The sequence below is a fragment of the Diabrotica virgifera genome, chromosome 7, assembly GCF_917563875.1.
Source record: "Diabrotica virgifera virgifera chromosome 7, PGI_DIABVI_V3a".
Lineage (NCBI taxonomy): Eukaryota > Metazoa > Arthropoda > Insecta > Coleoptera > Chrysomelidae > Diabrotica > Diabrotica virgifera.
The window spans coordinates 223556749-223577327 of NC_065449.1; the positions used below are offsets into that span (position 1 = coordinate 223556749).

The 20579-nt window shown below is 33.7% G+C and overlaps 1 protein-coding gene across 2 annotated transcripts in view; it reads right to left on the reverse strand.

Moving 5' to 3' along the window:
* Window positions 1–97: 97 nt before the first annotated feature.
* The window catches only part of LOC114334776 (microfibril-associated glycoprotein 4), a 29896-nt gene continuing 9414 nt past the window's right edge, over window positions 98–20579 (reverse strand). For both annotated transcript variants that reach the window (XM_028284869.2, XM_028284867.2), the window contains exons 4-6: window positions 16514–16735; window positions 16208–16438; window positions 98–360 (exon numbers count right to left, since the gene is read on the reverse strand). In XM_028284869.2, the coding sequence (XP_028140670.1) occupies window positions 191–360; window positions 16208–16438; window positions 16514–16735 (623 nt within the window). In that variant the 3' untranslated portion in view covers window positions 98–190. The remainder of the gene's footprint in view (window positions 361–16207; window positions 16439–16513; window positions 16736–20579) is intronic.

The following is a 20579-nucleotide window of genomic DNA, read 5'->3' on the forward strand; positions in this document are numbered from 1 at the left end:
TATGTCAAATATTTGTTTCCTACAAAATATTTAATTAAAAAGGTCCGATGCGTTATACCGATTGGTTATCTCTTCTCATCTTAGATAAAAATCTATATCTGTTGGAGTTATTTATTATTTAAATTTATTAATACATTTTAAATTTTAGATTGTATACTATAGTTACTTATTGTATCATCGTTCACAATTTCTATGCTCCTATGGGCCGTATTAGTATCCTAGAACCAGCCAAATTGTATTCGTGGCCCCTGAATCCAGACCAATTAAGGCCGTGGTGTTTATAGGCGTCCGAAAGTGCAATATTCATGTATTTTCCATTTAAGTTACTTGCGTGGCAACTTGTATACCACCAAGCACCGTCTAAAACAAAAATAGGTTAAAATGATAAATTGTCTGCAAATGTGTGTATAATTTCAGTAGGTTCAAAAAAAAAGATAAGAGTGTTGTCTTCTGCACATATTATTATGATGATGAACTTTATAATATATAACATAATATGAGCACATCCGAAAGAGGGACTGGATATGTATTTACCTGGATATGTAGGTACTGGTGGATATGAATCAGAAATAAAACGAATTCTTTAGTTAAACAAACTTTAAGGAAACACTGGCAGAATTTCTAAAAATAGATGGAATACGATTTCTACCGAACTCAAAGATGAATGTACCTAGAGAATGATCAGAAGACAAAGAAAAGAGATGAATTTCAACTTTTTCTTCTAATTTAGGCCTTTTCGCCAATTCTTTACCGATTTTGATCTTGTATTCGTAGCTGTGATGTTGACTGCCAACTATCTCACCACCTTTTGAAGGGCAATCTCTTGCCTGTCGGTTTTGAGTCTCCGACTATACGTAGGGTGGAACGAAAAAACTTTTTTTTCTCCAAGTAGTGTGACATAGTTATTAAAATATGCGTAAGTGTTAACAAAAAAAGATGGCAAAATTTTTTTGACCAATTTTAATATTTTGGGCTTCCTCAAGACCCTTAAATTTCGGAATTTCGCCGATTTCCGATTAAATTGTCATAATAAAGACATTAATAAAAAAAATAGCATTTTTAAGCTATCATAGCGGAAAAAAGATACATTTTGTCACTTAAAATAATATATTAAAATAAATGTTTTCTACTATCAGGGCTACTGGTTCCTCAAACATATTTAATTTTGCAAAAATTACTTGTTAATTCCTGAAGTGACGCCGCCACTGGTAGCGGGCCATCGCGCCGTCTTCGCTGCGCATATCACAACTTACTTGTCTTAACTTGTTTAAGTGTTTTACGCCTATTACGACTGTCAGGTTTAGTTGTGTGTGAAATATTAACGTCCTCGCAGGTGGGAAAATAATAATGGCAACTAGAAGTAAAGAAAAGTGTGTTGTTTTTGGACATCCAAAATTATTGAATGATAGAATGTTGCCAACGTTTAACGATGTTATGTGCCATTATTTGTTTGTACAACATGACTTAAAGGAAAAATTTGCCGGAAAGGATCCTCCTGTTAGTGAGATTTTAAAACAAACGGTGAAAAAAATTGAAAAAATTTGGTATAAAGCTTAAATTCCTATAGTGAGTAAAAATCGAATATGGGACAAAATCAAAAAGTTTCACCAACGTTACAAACTTATGCAGAGAAATCTAAAGAGTAGAAAGAATACTCAGACGATTAAACTTAAATTAGAGTCATTTAAAGAAGAGGCCTCTAAGTTATTTGATATAGCCGCTTGCAAGTGTGAGTTCCAAACATGTAAGTGTGAAAAATCAAAAAAAGTACCCCAAAGAGAACAAAACTTTCTTGCTGACCAAAGAACTAAGAGACTAATGGCTATTGGAACAGTGGACATAAAAGTTAGTACAAAGATTGCAAAAAATCAGATCAGAAAATCTTGTTTCCTTAAAGAAGGAGATTCAAAAGCTGGATGTAGTTATTTAGATTTACAGGAAAACTTTTTAGAATCCAGTTCTAGTGGTGAAGATAATGAACAGGACGACGTTGAATTTGACAGCAGTTTTGTTAAATCTCTATGTAAGTTTACCCTCGATTTTACCAAACCATGTGTAAAAACATTGATATTGATTTTATTGTTTAGGTGAAACAAAATCAAAAACGACGACCTTAACAAGAAGAAATCTGAAATTTGAATCGGTAGCCTCTACCCTTATTCAAGAAGAGGAAGACGATATTCCTGGTAAAAGATCAGATCCAGGTCCAGATGATGTCTCGGGTAAGTTTAGGTTATAATTTTTTTTAATCATGTACCTAAGTAAAAACATGAAAACTTTTCTTTTTTAGACAAATCAAATCTGAAAAATAAAAGTTTATCACAAATGAGATTAGAGTTACCATCAGTGGCACTTGCATGTGACAGAACTGGGGTGTCCGATCGTGCAGCAGCTATAATAGTTAATGCTGTTTTGGAAGACACGGGTGTTATATCAAAAGGAAATGCCACAATGACAATAGATAGAACGAAAATCAGAAGAGCCCGAATATCACAACGAGAACTTTGTATGGCCAAACCCACGGAAAAACCTGCTATTATAGGATTATTTTTTGACGGCAGAAAGGATCGAACACAAATTTATAAAACAACTGCAAATAAACGCCGGTGTATTACAGAAAAACATATATCTCTTGTTAGTGAACCAGGTTCTCAATATACAGGGTGAGGCAGATAAAAGTCCTATTAGAAATATCTCGTGAACTAAAGGAAACAGAATCATGAAAATTGGAGTGAAGGGGTTTTGAAGAGTGATCTCTTTAATGAAAATATTTTCATCGATTTGCTACTTCCGGTTATACCGGAAGTGGCTTATAACTTCGTTTTTTTAAATGGGACACCCTGTATATTTTTACATTTTTGGATTCTCCTGGATGTCTTCTTTCTTAAAATATGAGGCTTTGTAATGTTATACAGGGTAGTATAAAAGATAATTACGTTTTTTTTCTTAATTTCCTAGCAACATTCACACCCTGTAGAATTGTAGTAGTTTGACATCAAAAACTTTATTTATGTTCAAATGATTTTTAATATAGTCTACTATTGTCAAAAATTGTTAGTATAGTTAAATGTTGAATTGTACTATACAGGGTTGGTCGAAACTCGAAAAGAGTATTTTCTGAGTTTTCTTAAATGGAACACCCTATATTTTATTATTGTAATGAAATTAAATTGTATGCTACTTTTTTATTTCTTAAGCATTCCCTATACCTAACTACTTTAATTTGTGAGTTATTGGTGATTCAAGCCAAACATTAATTTCAACAAAAAATACGTGAAATTTTATTAGGTTGGCCGTGAAAATATTTAACCACAAATAATTTTTCGGAAATAAATACATATTAATCTAGACTGATCTTTAAAATTGCCAATAATGGTTGAGCTATCAAAATACCTACGTAGTTACATTCTTGGCGCGATTAACAATTAAGCATAAATTAAAGCATTTAGGTATAGGGAATGCTTAAGGAATAAAAAAGTACCATAAAATGTCTTTTCATTGCAATACTAAAATATAGGGTGTTCCATTTAAGAAAATTCAGAAAATCCTCATTCCGGGTTTCGACCAACCCTGTATACTAAAATTTAATATTTTGCTATATTAATAATTTTTAATAATAGTAGACTATATTAAAAATCATTTTAACATAAATAGAGTTTTTGATATCCAACTACTACAATTCTACAGGGTGTGAAAGTTGCTACGAAATTAATAAAAAAACGTAATTAGCTTTTAAACTACCCTGTATAAAATTACAAAACCGCATATTTTAAGAAAGAAAACATCGAGGAGAATCCAAAAATGTAAAAAGATACAGGGTGTCCCATTTAAAAAAACGAAGTTTTAAGCAACTTCCGGTATAACCGGAAGTGGCAAATTGATGAAAATATTTTCATTAAATAGATCACCCTTCAAAACCCCTTCATTCCAATTTTCATGATTCTGTTGCCTTTAGTTCTCTAAATATTTCTAATAGGCCAGTTATCTGCCTCACCCAATATAGGACACGTCGCACGTCGTTCCAGAAGGTGGTTCAGCATTAAATATCAAAGCATCAATTATACTTTATTTACGCCAGAATTTTAATTTAAATGACTTAGTTGCTGTTGGATCAGATGGAACGGTAGTAAATACAGGAGCAAAGAACGGGGTAATTCGTTTGTTAGAGAAAGAAATAAACCATCCCCTGCAGTGGCTTATTTGCTTATTTCATTTTAATGAGCTTCCCCTGCGACATCTGTTTAAAGAAGTTGATGGCGAAACTTCAGGTCCTTGCGGGCACAAAGGTTCAATTGCGAAAAAACTGTAATCCTGCGAAGATCTTTCAGTAAAACAGTATAAAAGGATAGAATCAGATCTACCACAGCTGGATCGCAACGAGTCTGATTTAAGTACTGATCAACAGTATTTGTTGGACATAGTGCAATCAGTTGAAACTGGTAACGTATCTGCTTCTTTGGCCTCAAGAAATCCAGGGAAACTGTCACATGCTAGATGGCTTACAACAGCTAACCGAATTATGAGGCTTTACGTAGCAACCGAAGTTCCAGATGAAAGTCTTTTTCTGTTGGCAACTTATATTTCCAAAGTCTATGCCCCCTTTTGGTTCAGAGTGAAACTTCGGCCATCATATACTGACGGATCAAGACACTTATTCCAATTAATCAAAGCATGTAGCACACTACCTGAAATGGTTAAAAAAATTAAACAGGGTGTTTCATTAATAATTGTCCATATATTAACTGGAGAAACCTTAGCACAAAATACGAAGATTTAACCTAAAACTCTTTAATAAAATGTGGTTCCTTACTGAGTTACAGGGTGTTTTATCTAAAAATTTAAAAACTATTTTTGCTCAGCATTTTAAAACTATTCGACGTATTCTTTTCATACTTGGCAAGAAGTATAGGTACTGTACAAACTACTAAATTTTGTGAAATCAACGTTTCTGGCTACTACCAGAGGCGTACGATGGGGGAAAGTGAATGGTTGACCCTTTCCAAATTCTACGCCACTGGCGGAATTGCTATTTTAGTTCAATTATTGGATTCTCCAATACTTTCTATGAAAATAGTATACTCTTCATTCGTAACGATAAAGTCATTAGTTTTCGAGATCTTTGAAGTTAAAAATGAAACGACACGGTTATTTTGGTTAATGTATTGTGTCGCTTCATTTTTAATTTCAAATATCTCGAAAACTAATCATTTTATCGTTCCGAATGAAGAGTATATTATTTACATAAAAAGTACTGGAAAATCAAAAAAATACACTAAAATAGCAATTTCGTCAGTGGCGTAGAATTGGGGAAGGGTCAACCAGACACTATACCCTGTCGTACGCCCCTGGTAATAGCTAGAAACGTTTATTTATCTTAATTTAGTAGGGTGTACAGTACCTACACTTTCTGAAAAGTATGATAAGGATACGCTAGATAGTTTTAAAGTACTGCGTACAAATAATTTTTAAATTTTAATCAAAGGTAATACCACGAGTCCTCTAAATTTTATCGATAAATTTTTTTGTTTTCACGAAAACTTCTTTATTTGGTAAAATTACGAATACAAACCGAATGATAAAATCACGAGCCCGAAGGACGAGTGATTTTATCCATTTCGGTTTGTTTGAGTGATTTTACCATAAATAAAGAAGTTTAAGTATGAAAACGAAAAAATTTATCAAGCAAAATTTAGAGGACGAGTGGTATTTGAAAAGATTATTTTGTGAACCAAGATGTATTATGAGTAAATATTTTGTTTAAATTAAATTATGACGATGTTAAATCGCGAAAATTTAAATCGGTCAAAATTGCGCGGCCTACTTGCTTCGTGGTCTTAGCCAGCTACGCTGGGTGAGTTCACCACAGTGCAGTGGTGTAGTAATTGGTTTTGCCTAACCTCCAGGTGAATGCATTTTATTTAATTATTATTCACCCGTGTTTTTGTAATAATAAAATAGGAGAATGTAATTTTAGAACTATTTTACTAATTCTACTAATATAATGTGTATTTTAAAAGTAACTATTGTTCCAAAATATTACGTTGTAAATATTCGAATCCTTTTATGTGATAACACTGGTTTGTTGAAATCGGCAACAAAATAGAAGAATTAGTTCTGTGTTCTGTGTACGGTTTACATCGGTTCTGTTTGACGTTTATGAAAAGTTTAGAAATATTTATTTTGAAAATAAAAACTGTAGAAAATCTGAGTATATCGTGGTTAGTGTTTTTAAAATATCTATGTACCAGGGTTGTTCATAAATTAAGTTAGTAAACACAGGTATGTACGTATTATGTGAAATTTAGGGTACCTTAAGTTTTATCAGAAAAGAGACTGTTTTATCAAGGAAGAGGCTGTTTTATCAGTATTACACTCAATGATTGGCTAGAACTATGCGTGGTGATTGGCTGAAAAGGCAAAAACGTCAGAATTTGACAGGTGAAAAAAATAATCGTATGAATCGTATCATAAATTAATCAAAATAACTGTGCCGTTTTATATTTAACTTCAAATTTTTCGAAAACTAATGACTTTATCGTTACCAATAAAGAGTATATTATTTACGTAGGAAGTATTGTAGAATCTAAAAACGGTACTAAAATAGTAATTCCTCCAGTGGCGTAGAATTTGAGAAGGGTCAACCAATCTCTATTCCCTCTCGTACGCCTCTGGTAGTAGCTAGAAACATTTGTTTATCATAATTTAATAGGGTGTATAGTAGTCGCACTTGCTGCCAAGTATGAAAAGGATACGTCGAATAGTTTTAAAATTCTGAGCAAAAATAATTTTTAAATTTTTAGATAAAACACCCTGTAACTCAGTAAGGGACCACATTTTATTTAAGTGTTTTACCAAAAATGGTAGAGCTCCAGGGCCCGAAAATATTCCTGCCGAATTAATAAAATCTGGCACAGATAAACTCTTTCAAGCACTTACTTGGTGTATGAACAAATATATAAACGGTGTCACACCACCCAGTTTATGGAAAGTAGCTTATATTTCTTCCATTCATAAAAAAGGAAATAAGTTGGATTGCTCAAATTACAGAGGAATATCGGTAACTAGTACACTAAGCCGGGTGTACGGGCGCATTCTTAGAATTCTCATTGAGATGGAGTATAGGGAACAAGAAGAAGAAGAACAGGCTGGTTTCCGCGCTGGAAGGACTTGCACAGATAATGTCTTCTGCCTATAACAATTAATTGAAGAAAATCAGCAACCAATCAAGAGACCCATCTCATGTTTGTTGACCTCCGTAAAGCATACGACACCGTTCCTGTGACTAAATTGTGGAAATTACTACAAGAAACTAACATCAGCTACACTCTAGTCAAAGCCTTAAAAAATCTACATGAAAATTCTACATCACAAGTAAAAATTGGCAACACACTATCTAAAAAGTTCATAGTTAACAAGGGTCTGCGGCAGGGCTGCTGTATTTCACCAACTTTGTTCAAGATATATGTTGCAAAAGCACTAAACCAGTGGAAACGTAAATGCCACGGTATGGGTATAGACCTCGGAGAGGTTTGTTTGTATACCTTACAATTTGCTGATGACCAAGTCATCATAGCTAATGACAAAGACGACCTATAGTATATGGCAAGAAAATTGAAGGAGGAATATGAACAGTGGGGCTTGGAAATTATTATTAATGTGGAAAAAACTAAATACCTACCCATAGGAGCTGAGTTATCCAATATCGAACTAGAGGATAATGAACAAATCACATCCTGTAGTGAATACACGTACCTGAGTGTAATCTTCGATAGAACGGGAAAAGACAATGAGGAAATAAAGAAAAGGGTAACACAAGCTAGAAGAACAATTGGATGCCTAAATGGAATACTTTGGAGCTCCGAAATAGGAATACAGCGAAAATACAACATCTATGAAACACTTATTAAAAGCAGCCTACTTTACGGAGCAGGAACTTGGAGAATAACCGAGAACAACAGGAACAAATTAGAAGCTGTAGAAATGGATGTGTTTAGAAGATCATTAGGTATATCCCGTAGGGAAAGAATTCGAAATGAGGAAGTAAGACGACGAATTGGAATAGATGGTTACTTAACAACAGACATTGAGAGGAAACAGTTGATTTGGTATGGTCATGTTCAAAGAATGGAAGACACAAGATTGCCCAAAAAGATCATGCAGTGGGTACCACCAAACCGCAAAAAACGAGGAAGACCCAAAAAGACATGGAAAGAAGGGGTAACCAAAGCAATGAGTACAAGGGATCTTAGAGATGGCCAATGGGATGATAGAAGGACGTGGAAGTTAGGCATCGGACAACGTCGAAAGACGTTCTAAAACCGATACATACAAACATACGTTTTAGGTTAAATCTTCGTATTTTGTGCTAAGGTTTCTCCAGTTACTATATGGACAATTATTAATGAAACACCATGTATATCCCGTTATCCAACGTAATGCATTTTTCGCTCATCCGGAGAATATATTGTTGTTAATGCTTACGGATGAAGATCTGAAATACAAAGAACTTGGCGTACGACGTATTCTAAAGGTGAGGAGTGAACGTAGACAAACTCTTCGGGAGTTTAATATCCCTGTGCTACGTTTTGATGCCGACCGTTATTCGGAGATGATATCTTGGTACAAAGTAAATGCTACTGAACCACCAATGACAATGAAGATGGATATTAATCTTGATTTAATATCTAGTATAAATACTTCTGATTTTCCATTATATCCTTGTAATACTCAAGCAGTAGAAAGTTGCGTTCGCTTAGTAACTGAAGCGTCAGCTGCAGTGTGTGGTCAGAGTAATCGCAATTAGTCCGTTCTTTAACGGTAAAATATTGCAAAACCTCTAAATTTTAAAGAACCGCTTGGATTGACATGAAATTTGGCATACACATAGCTAACAAGTCAAAGACAAAAAGTGATATTGTGCCGATATGTGCTTTTGCCCTGGGGGTGGTTTCCACCCCCTCTTGGGAGTGAAAAAATATTCATCCAAAGAAAGTCAGGAAATTGATAAACTGGCTAGTCAGAGTGGAGCCAAACCTCAGTTGGCGTGCCTAGGCATGCCGGTCGAGGGGCAAATTCATCATCAGCCCCCCTCGTCATCGATCTAGCACTCTTTCACTGGTTGGTCGCACCCGCGCTCCGAATCGCTGATCCGACCAACCAGTGATGTTCGGCTCTTTTTGCTGTGATGTTTCAGCAGACAATATCGGCGTGTTAGTATTATCGCTCGCACCCGTTGCGTAGCTTCGCCACTCCCAAGAGAAATGCTCTGAAATTAAAAATTAGCGAGGTAAATATCTAAATAATGGACCCCTTACGTGACCCGGTCAAAAATGGCGTGAAGCGCCGACATTCACAATACATAAAGACATGCACATAACATTAAGTAGTCTTAGAGGGTAAAGTTTTAAAAATATGACCCTGACGAAACGTATATCCCCTCTTAGGAAAAGCCGGGGGGATAACTCGGAATTTGTTCCATAAGTACACTCATGTTAGGACTTCATGAAGTGACTATGGATGAACAGGCTGCCTTGAATGGTCTTTAGAATGAGATTCCTAATGTCTAGCCGTGATAGACTAAGAATTCGCTGAATCTTCGAATTCGATTGACACCAAGTACCTCTTGCCCCTATTATAAGAGGTGCCATGCAGATGATTTTCCCAGGATATCGGGCTTGCATGGTCTGAAGGAATAAAGGCTCCGTATATTTCGCCGTCTTATGTGCGGCGGCGACACTTAACGGATCTGGGCCTTCCCAGTGAACGCCAACGTCTGCAACCAGTACTCTGTCACCCAGTACAGCGACAAAGTCAGGTATTTTTAACTCGCCACTCGGCATTGTAATCCGAGGCTCAACCTCACATAACCACCCTTTCTTTTCGGTTGTCTTTCGTAGATAAGAAACGAGCTGGTCGTGTCTCTTACATCTTTGCCAATGTGCCCGAGAGCACTTCTGCAAGACGTGACTAAGAGACTCGTTTCTGTCACATCCCATTCTACATCGCCGTAGGTGTGGTGGATTTGATGGGATGCCCTTCGTTGGTAGAAGGTTTCCTCGCAGCTGTATTGCTTTAACATAATCTCGCCCCGACCAGTAGGGAGGTGGATTATGGATCCAGGCTGAGCTCTCACTGTGGCTGGACCCTTGAGCAAGACCGTTACCGCAATAGCCAGTGCCTAGTCTCTCGCTCAACTCACGTGCGATCAACGCTGAACTGCCTCCGTTGTTCTGTGTCCACTTCAAAACTTTCTCCCAGAGGTGACTAACGTAGTTTGTGGACATGATGGCGGCATTCATGCCTTGTGCTGAGATGATCAGTTTAGTCATCCTCCTTCTCATGATGGCTGGGACGTGTAAGGCCATAGCCAGCACGCCCAGACCACCTTCTTTGATCGGCGTGTGAATATAAGCGTCGGCGCACGTTCGATTGAGACGACAGATCTTACGCACGGCTATACGCACAGTCCTGTCAAAACCCTTCAGAGCTTTCATTGTAATCGTCGGTGATTGAAGCATATCGATGTATCGCGGCAGCAAGTATGTTTTAACCACGTTCAAGTAACTTTTGTTCTATACAGTTTTTTCCCTAAGTCAATACTTTTCGAGTTATTTGGCAGTGAATATGTTCATTTTTTCAACAAAATAAGCACGCTTTTAGACGGTTTTTCGCAAATAACTCAAATATAAAGTATTTTGTCGAAAAAACATTCTTAGCAAAAATATAGCCTGTAAAAAATTTAAAAAATGGTATGTATATCACGTCTCTACACCTAGTAGAAGCAGAGTTATAGCTAATTAAAAATAGGTTCATATTCGTGAAATTCCAAATGGAATATTTTAACGTAAAATAACCAAAATTGAAGCACATTTCGGGGAAAACTCATTACAACTTATTTAAAGTGTTTAAAAAAAGCTTCTTTTTTGTTTTATAAAAAAAATTCTAGCATCAAAATTAAACAAGTTACGCTCAAAATAAAGTTAGTCCCCTTTGGTTTTGGTAAAAAAATCGAGAAAATCACCCCCTAATTAGTATCTTAAATGAACTTAATCGTTACGACTTTACAAGTTTATTGACTCATGTATATATTGTTTATATGATCTGTAAGTTTCATCGGTTCAAAGTCCTTATTATTGAAAGGGCTGTAGTTAAAAGGGGTTGAACGAGTCAATGATCACGAATGTATGCAAATTTAGAAACACCAAATCTCAATCAATTTTCGTCTAGCAGAAAAACAAAAAAATACATGATATTCAGAAAAGCAAATCTGACTTTTTTTGTTTTTCGAGATTTTTGGTATCTCTAACAATTTTTAAGTTATTTTGAAAAAAAGCATATTTTTCAAAAAATAAATTTTTAAAAATTTTACTTTGAAACCAAATTTTTTCAAAAATAAGCACCTTAAATCGATAAAACTTACAGATCATATAAACACAACATAAGTAAAATAATTTGTGGAGCGGTAATGATCAATTTCATTTAAGTTGCGAATTAGGGGGTGGTCTTCCCGATTTTTTTTTTGCAAAAACAAAAGGGACCAACTTTATTTTGAGCGTAATTTGCTTACATTTAATGCTAGAAACTTTTTGTAAAAACAGAAATAAAGCTTTTTTTAAACACTTTAAAAAAGATATAATGGGCTTTTCCCAAAAGTGCTTAATTTTTTGGATATTTCACATCGAAATATTCTATTTGAAATTTGGTGAATATGAATCTATTTTTCATTGGCTATAACTCTGGTTCTACGAGATCCAGAGACCTAACGTGTACACCATTTTTTTACTTCTTTATAGGCTATATTTTTGCTAAGAACGTTTTTTTCGACAAAATACTTACTTTTTGAGTTATTTGCGAAAAACCGTCTAAAATAATGGTTATTTTGTTGAAAAATGAACATATTCACTCGCAAATAACTCGAAAAGTGTTGACTTGGAGAAAAAGCTCTATAGAACAAAAGTTACTTAAAATTAGTCAGTTTAACCACTTCCTTACTCATTTTGGACATATATTTTTTCACCCCCAAGAGGGGGTGAAAGTCACCCCCAGGGCAAAAGCACACATCGGCACAATATCACTTTTTTTCTTTGACATGTAAGCTATACGTATGCCAAATTTCATGTCAATCCAAGCGGTTCTTTAAAATTTAGAGCAAAAACAGTAAAAGAATGGACCAAATGGGTTATTAAAAACAGGATTCAGTCAAGACAAATGCTGCCATATTTTGAAAAAAAATCTGACTACTTTAAAAATAGAGATGAATAATGTTAATCTGTTTAGTTACCTACTAGATCATTTTTAAATTATTGTTTTGTTTTTCATTATTCTGAACTTAAAGTTAATAAAAATGTTATTTTACTAAATACCGTCTTTTTGTTCCAGTTTGCTATTTTTCAGGTCACTTGAGAATGGATTAAATGTTAAAATTTCAATTTGAGGATTGTTAGGTTATTTCCTACAACCTTAAGCAGCATAATAAAATATATGTCATGAATGTCTTACAAAAATTTAAAAAATAATAAAAATTATCTTCGAGGCTGAAAGATATAAAGTCACCTGTTTTATTTTTTGTATACTTGGTTTTGATTGTAAGAAGCATCTTTTTTCAACTATGACACAACGCTATTCAACTTTTTTTATTTTCGTTCCACCCTGACGGGCTATTCTCGTCACATGCTGATTCCACTCTCGTCTTTTCTGTCTTTCCCACCATACTATGTCTTGTATGTAACAGAGATCTCTTTTTCTGCCGTTCGGTATTCTGTCTCTCAGTGTTTTCCCAATTATTGACCTCAACGTTCTAATTTGTGATGTACTGAGTATCCTGTTGCTTTCTGCTGTATCACATCTTGTTTTTATCGCGTAGGTCATGTTAGGTCTTGCACATGATTTGGAAATGTTTGTCTTTCTTCTAGCCTCATATATATTTATCCACATGACATCCCTTATACATCCTGACACGTAATTGGCTTTATTTGCTTGCTTTCAGACGCTCTCTTTAACATCCTCATATTTCGACTCCCAGATATTCGAATCTTGAGACTTGTTCAATTAGTTCGTTGTAATTACTATTTTGCATCTTATGGGTTTCATTGGCACTACCAGGGATTTGATCTGCTGTTGAAGAGATGAACAATCTAACAAAACAAAACATATTTAAAAGGAAACATGGGCAGATTATTTTCGATCCCTATTTGCCAAAGCTGTCGATAATAAACCACCAAGATTTAACGACAGAAGAAGAAATAAACATTAAGAAGGGAGAGCCAAAGGAAAAATTAAGGGACAGAATATCGAATAAACTCATAAAGTACACAGGAGAATATCTAACTAAACAACTATTTAAACGAATCCAAAAAACAACAGAACAAAACAGAATACCACAAGAATCTAGATAAAGCATTATAATGCCTCTCACCTAGACTCTTGTAACTGTTTGTATTGTAAAATTTAATAAAACATTTTTTGTCTGATAAAAGACATATTAGTTTAAAAAGCATTTATAGGGCTACAAACATAGAAACAAAACGTTTTCGCTCTGTAACAAGAGCATCATCAGTGTTACAAGAACATGGTGAGCCAACCAAAAAATACAAAGGTCAAAACCTTTCAACAACAGACTGAAAGGTTTTGACCTTTGTATTTTTTGGTTGGCTCACCATGTTCTTGTGACACTGATGATGCTCTTATTACAGAGCGAAAACGTTTTGGTTCTAGCTCTTAAAAAGAACCTCTCAAAGGGGGGCCGAAATAGGGGGGTTATTAAGGGCCCATTTTTGCAAATTTTGACCGAAATGAATGAAATTCAACTCAAAGTAAGCTCATCGATAGGTAAATAAAAATACGGAATTTGACATTTCCAAATTCAAAATTCCAAATTCAAAATGGCGGCCAACATGGCCGACCGCCCACCCGGCACATTTCCCTACCTATCTAAAAATTTGTTTAAGATAAGTTTAATTTAAAAAAGTCGTTATATAGCCTAAAGATGGGGCTATAAGAAGGATGTTATCATTTTTCAGAAGAAGTTACGGGTTGCCTATATTTAAGGGGTCAAAATTTGACATAAATTTGAACTAGATTTGCTCAAAGATGGCTCCAAGGAATTTTTTTATTTTTTGATATATTTTTGATATCCTATCGGTAAATTGAATGACATTAGTCAGATTTCTTAACTCCCATAGGAGGAGAGTTATGAGTTTTTTCGATATTTTTTCGATAGTTTTTTTAATATTCGAGTGCCCACAACTTCCTTCTTAATAGAAACTAAAATTTGAAATTTTGCAGACATATATGGTACTTTATTATCTATTTTCAAAATAAATTTTAATAAAAATATCGCTTCCAGTTGAACCGGAAATTAATAAAAATCTTAATTTTTTTAGATAGGCCCTATATATTTTTAAAAGAATGCAAAATTATATTTCCAATGACATAAAATTCATTGATGTAGCTCAAAAATTCGAAAAGTTACGGTAAATAGAAATTTTGCTTTAATCTTATGTGTGTCCTCTCTCACGCGATCATAGCAGAGCATTATTGTAGGGCAGCCAATGATGGTATTTGGCTCCGAATTCCATCCTACTACATTGATATACTTGATATTTTCACAGTAAGTAGGGAATAGCTCAAGAAACAAAATCTACCCTATATACTATGGCGCTTTTATCTTGGGGCGGTTCCCACTTCTTCAAGGGGGTGGTAAATTTGTTGGTCAAAATAAGCACGGAAGTGGCTAAAGAACCTATTTCTAAGCAAAAACTGGTTTATACTTTTTTTTGAGAACTCACTACTTTTTGAGTTATGCGTAGTTGAAAATTGGCCATTTTCATTGAAAAATTGACACCTTTTCGGACGGATTTTTTGTGAATACCTTAAAAACTATGCATCGAACTAAAAACACTATATAAAACATTTTTTAGATTATAAATAATAAAGAGATTCGTTCCTTCGTAAATGTTCTATTTATAATACAAAAAGAGATGTGGTAGGTGAAAATAGTTTGTTTTTTGGTGCATGCTCAAATTGGTGTATTCAACTTGAAATAACAGAGGAACGGTAGGTTTTAGGTGTATAATACTACCATCACCTTTTCTAGTGTTTGAAAAGGCCTGTAAAACGAGCACCGTTAAATGTCGGTTACATAAAAATTAAGCGAGATATGGTGCAAAATTATATGACTAATGTACTTTAAGGAAAAAAGAAAAGTATATACATTTAACTCTCCATCCACCATGATTTAAATACATTGTTTTTCTTTTGCAATACCTTTTAATATAGTGTTATTTCTACTTTCAAAATGTTAAACGAGTTTAAAATGAATGGTTTTTGTAAAAAATGTGATCAAATTATAGAATGAATATTTAAATTTTCTTAAAAATCTTTCTTTTTCTCCATGTAATTCGAAAATAAACATATTTCACCCCTGAGAAGTGGTGGGAACCGCCCCCATGATAAAAGCGCCATAGTATATAGGATAGACTTTGACTTATGAGATTGAACTACTCCCAAAATTTCATTAAAATTCAGTAGGATAGAATTCGGAGATAATATCTTGTTCTTAATCTCGCGCATTGACTGGCGTAATCGAAATAGAATGAAATGCAAATATTCTAAAATATTAATTTATCAGAAAAATGAACTAATTTGAAATGAAAGTATGACTATAATATTCTATTATTTTATGCAATAATCTATACATCTATAGTGTGTCCCCGAAATATGGCATCGCACATTTTCTCAAATGCAGGAATTAATGATGCGTAGAACCATAAAATACTTTCAAGTGCAGAAGGTGTTTCTAAAATATCAAAATAACGAGTAACTTTGTTATTTTTATAGAATGCCAGTATATAGTACCATAACGATAATATATCGGTACGAAAAAGTTCTCGGGCGACCCTTCCGTCCAGCGTTTTTATAATAGACTTTTTCCAGAGATCATTCTGGGCACAATGCAAAAAGTTCTAAGGTAGTGTATTTAAACATAGATTTATTCCGGTGTTTTAAGTATTAAATGCCCTGGTTGAATATTGCACTGTGATTTTTAGAAAGATTGCTGGCTATTCTCGCTTAAATTAAACCTTAATTTTTCTAAAAGAAATATTTCTTGTATTCTAAATCGGACTCAACCCACACTCACACAATGGAGTATGTCTTGTCCGCTTCAGTTTTCTATTTCATTGAGGATAAAATAAAATATTGCACTTACTGTACATTTGTGCACAGTTTCCTGGATTGGTGTCCTGGTCGACATCATGAGTAGTAAATTTGGCATTCAGATGAGGTGTTAAAGCATCTCCAGCATCACCAGAAAATCCTTTAAGCACATTTAAAGGATACCCATCTTTTTCAGGACCAATTGAAAACGACGTATATTGTGCATATGCATTTTTCTTATCTCTATCAGTCAATTCTATTAACAATTCATTTGTCTCAAAAGCTAAAAAAAACAAAAACAAATTTGTTTAACTTTGTATAATATAGTTGTGCTTAAAATCTCATAAAATTGTCATACCAGTCATATGATATATATTTTCAAGTCCCATCCAGAACTCTCCATTTAAATCACCAAAACCAAACTTGTAATCTCTCCAACCTAAATAGAAATCTTGAGAACCGTCAAATCTCTTTTGGATATGAGTCCAACCTCCTCCTTTGGTTTCCATATCACAAAGAACAGAAAACGGTTTACTGCTAGTCCTGGGTTTAATTTCATATATTCCAGATTTGTTGATACCTAAAACAGAAACAAAATACAAAAATTTAAATACAAAAAAATATTTTGTCTCCATAAGGAGATCTCTTTAAAATTTTACATCGCAGAATATACAAGCAATGCGAAGAGAGAATACAAAACACACAGTTTGGATTCATGAAAGGCGTAGGTAAAAAAGAGATACACTGTTTAGTCTACAGGTATTATTCAAAAGATGCAGAGATATAACTTGCGATATTTACACCTGCTTTGTGGACTAGCAAAAAGCATTTGATACAGTTCAACACCGAAAAACAATGGATGTTCTAACAAAAGTCCGAATGGATGAAAAAAAAGGGGCGTAAAATACAAAATTTAAACTGGAATCAATCAGCCACAATAAGAACAAATCTTGGAGATGAACCGACGGAAACGATCCAGATTCTGCGAGGGGTTAAACAAGGATGTGTATACTATCACCTTTATTATTTAACCTACAGGTATTCAGAGGAAATATTTAGTGAAGCCTTGGAAAATTTCGAACATGGAGAACTCTTAAATGGAGAATGCCTAAACAACATCCGCTATGCAAACGACACTGTTATTTTTGTAGGCAGTTTGAACAGTTTACAGCAACTAATGAACACAGTAAATAAAGCTATTAAAAGATTTGGACTACAAGTAAACATAAAAAAAAATTATTTATGGTCATCAGCAAAAATAAAATTAGGGACGTCCAACTGCTTATCAAGAATGCACCAGTGGACCAAGTAAAACAGTATACTTATCTTGGAACAACAGTAAACGAACAATGGGATCACTACAACAATTAAAATGTAGAATAGAGAAGTCTAGGAGTGTATTCAATAACATGGCCAAACTTTGTAAAAGCCAGAACCTTAATCTGGAGATAAAAGTAAGGCTCCTACGATGTTATGTCTGCTCGATATTATTGTACGGAGTTGAATCCTGGACGATCACTGAAGAGATGGAGAAAATACTTGAAGCCTTCGAAATGTGGCTATACAGGTGAATCCTCAAGTATTGGCGTATTTTGTGGTTGTTAACCTGGCATTGGTCGCTAGGTAGGTTGTTACGCGACTGGTCGCGCCTGAGATTTTCTCTCACGTATCCAACTTTTGCCTTTCTTTACAAAATTTTACAAAAAAGATGAGGTTTAATCAACGATAAAGCCATTTGCTCTAAAAATACAGGACATTTTTCTGTTTTATTATTATTATTATTATCTTTATATAAAATGTGACTATTGATGCCGCCAATATTTAACATTAAAAAATATATGGTAAGTGACCATCTACAACTAACCCGTGAAATAGAATATAGGATTTTTATATCTAGTCTGGGCTGATTATCGGAGAATAGACCATTTTTGGAACAGTTATTTACCAGCAATTTTATTGCTGGAATCGAATTATAAGATCCTATATATTAATAATATAGGTATGCAAAGTCCTCAGATAGTGTGCTACTTTTTTTATAAACAAAATGGCGCACGAAAATCGTGTTTTTTTCAATTATTGCTCTATAACTCCGAAGAATTTAACTTTTCAACAAAAACACATAAATAAAAATTCACCGTGATTAAATTCTGCATAGAGACGTGTTTTTCCCGATCTGCTCCGACGAAAATTTTCTTTGGAAAATGCGGGTTTTCCCAACAAAATTTTTAATTTTCAAATAAAATTTTAGATAAGTAATTATCTACCAATAATTAAATAATTTGGTGACTTAAAAGCTTTCTTGGTTTAGATTATAGTTTCAGAAGCTGGCGAAAATTGAACCAATATTTTAGCAACAATTCAATTGTTAATGAATAATTTACGGTCGCAATAATAACCAAAATAATTATGATACACTGATCAAACTTTGAAATCTTATAAAGATGAGATGCCTATTTAACATTTTCTCGACAAAATATAAATTTTTAATTTTTTTGCATAATCTTTAAATGTTAAAAAAAAATAGTTATAAACAAATTAACGTTTCTCAGAAAGTTTATATTATATTATAATTTAAAAAAAATAGCTAAAATGCGCATTTCAAATATCTTGAAATTTAATGCTTTAAAACTTTTTTGCAACCATTTGCAAAACAGTTATGAAACAGCAAAGTAAACATACGATTACTACGGTGTTTATAATTTTTTTAATTCTTTCAAAGCGTAGAAGTGAGTTTAAAGTACAAGCTAATTAGTTACAAAAAAATTTCGATTATAAGTTTAATGGTTATAATTTAATTAAAGATTATAAATATATTTTTTTGTAATTTACACGCGCGAAAGTAGAATAATACAGTACTGTAGCTAAAATGTTCACTCGAAGCGACAACAGGCGGCCGCGTGGCGTACACTTTTAATAAATAATGTATGCTGCGTGTCAGTCGCTTCGAGTGAACATTTTAGCTCCGACTCTGTATCAGGCCTACTTTTGCGGTAAAAATAAAAAAAAAAGTATTTTTAATCTTTGATTAAAATATAACCATTGCACTAATTTTTGACATTCTTTGTAAGTAATTAGATTGTACCAGAGACTCACTTTTAAGCTTTGAAACAATTAAAACAAATTATAAACAACGGAGAATTCGTGTATTTACTTTGCTGTTTCATAACTTTTTTGCAAATGGTTGTAAAATTTTTCTAAAGCATTCATTTTTAAGACCTATGAAATACGCATTTTAAGTATTTTTTAAAATTAGAATATAATAAACAATTTCTGAGAAATGTTAATTTGTTTATAACAATTTTTTTAAATATTTAAAGATTATGCAAAAAAATGAAAAATTTATATTTTTTGGACAAAATATTAAATAGGCATCACATCTTTATAATCTTTCTAAGTTTGATCAATGTCTCATGATTATTTTGGTTGTTATTGCGACTGTAAATTGTTAATTAACAATTGAATTGTTGCTAAAATATTCGTTTCATTTTCACCGGCTTCTGAATTTATAATCTATACCAAGAAATCTTTTATTTCACTAAGCTATATAATTATTAATAAATAATTACTGACCCAAAAAAATTATTTGGGAATTCGAGATTGTTGGGAAACCCACATTTTTAGAGGAAAATTTTCGTCGGAGCAAATCGGGAAAAACATGCCTCTATGTAGAATTAAATTGGGGTGAATGTTTATTTGAGTGTTTTTGGTGTAAAGTTAAAATCTTCGGAGTTATAGAGCAATAATTGAAAAAAATACGATTTGTCGGCGCCATTTTGTTTATAAAAAAAGTAGCACACTATCTGCGGACTTTGCATACCGGTGAAGAAAATATGGGAAGCCAGAATACAAAAGAAAAGAAGTAGAGGAAGACCTAGAGAAGATTGGGATACAGTAGTCGCTAAAATCATCCAAAGGAAGGGGAAAACAACAGCAGAAGCAAGCCGATTGGCATACAATAAGAAACAATGGTCAACATTTGTACACACGTGAAAGGATGTGCCTCGTGAAAAACCTATCTCTATGCAGAATTTAATTGCGGTGAATTTTCATTTGGGTCTTTTTGTTGTAAAGTTAAAATATTCGGAGTTATAGAGCAATATTTGAAAAAAATACGATTTGTCGGCGTCATTTTGTTTATAAAAAAAGTAGCACACTATCTGCGGACTTTGCATACTTATATTATTAATATATAGCATCTTATAATTCGATTCCAGCAATAAAATTGCTGGTAAATAACTTTTCCATGAATTTTGCTAATTAGCCCAGAGTAATCATCGACCACATTCACGACGCCTTTTATTACATCATAAAAGGATATTATTTCAAGTTTAAAGAGGAAAATATAATTTTTATACACAGATGGTGGCGCCAGTGGTCGCTTGATGAGATAATCTCTCACATGAAGCACACTGACTCAACAGTAT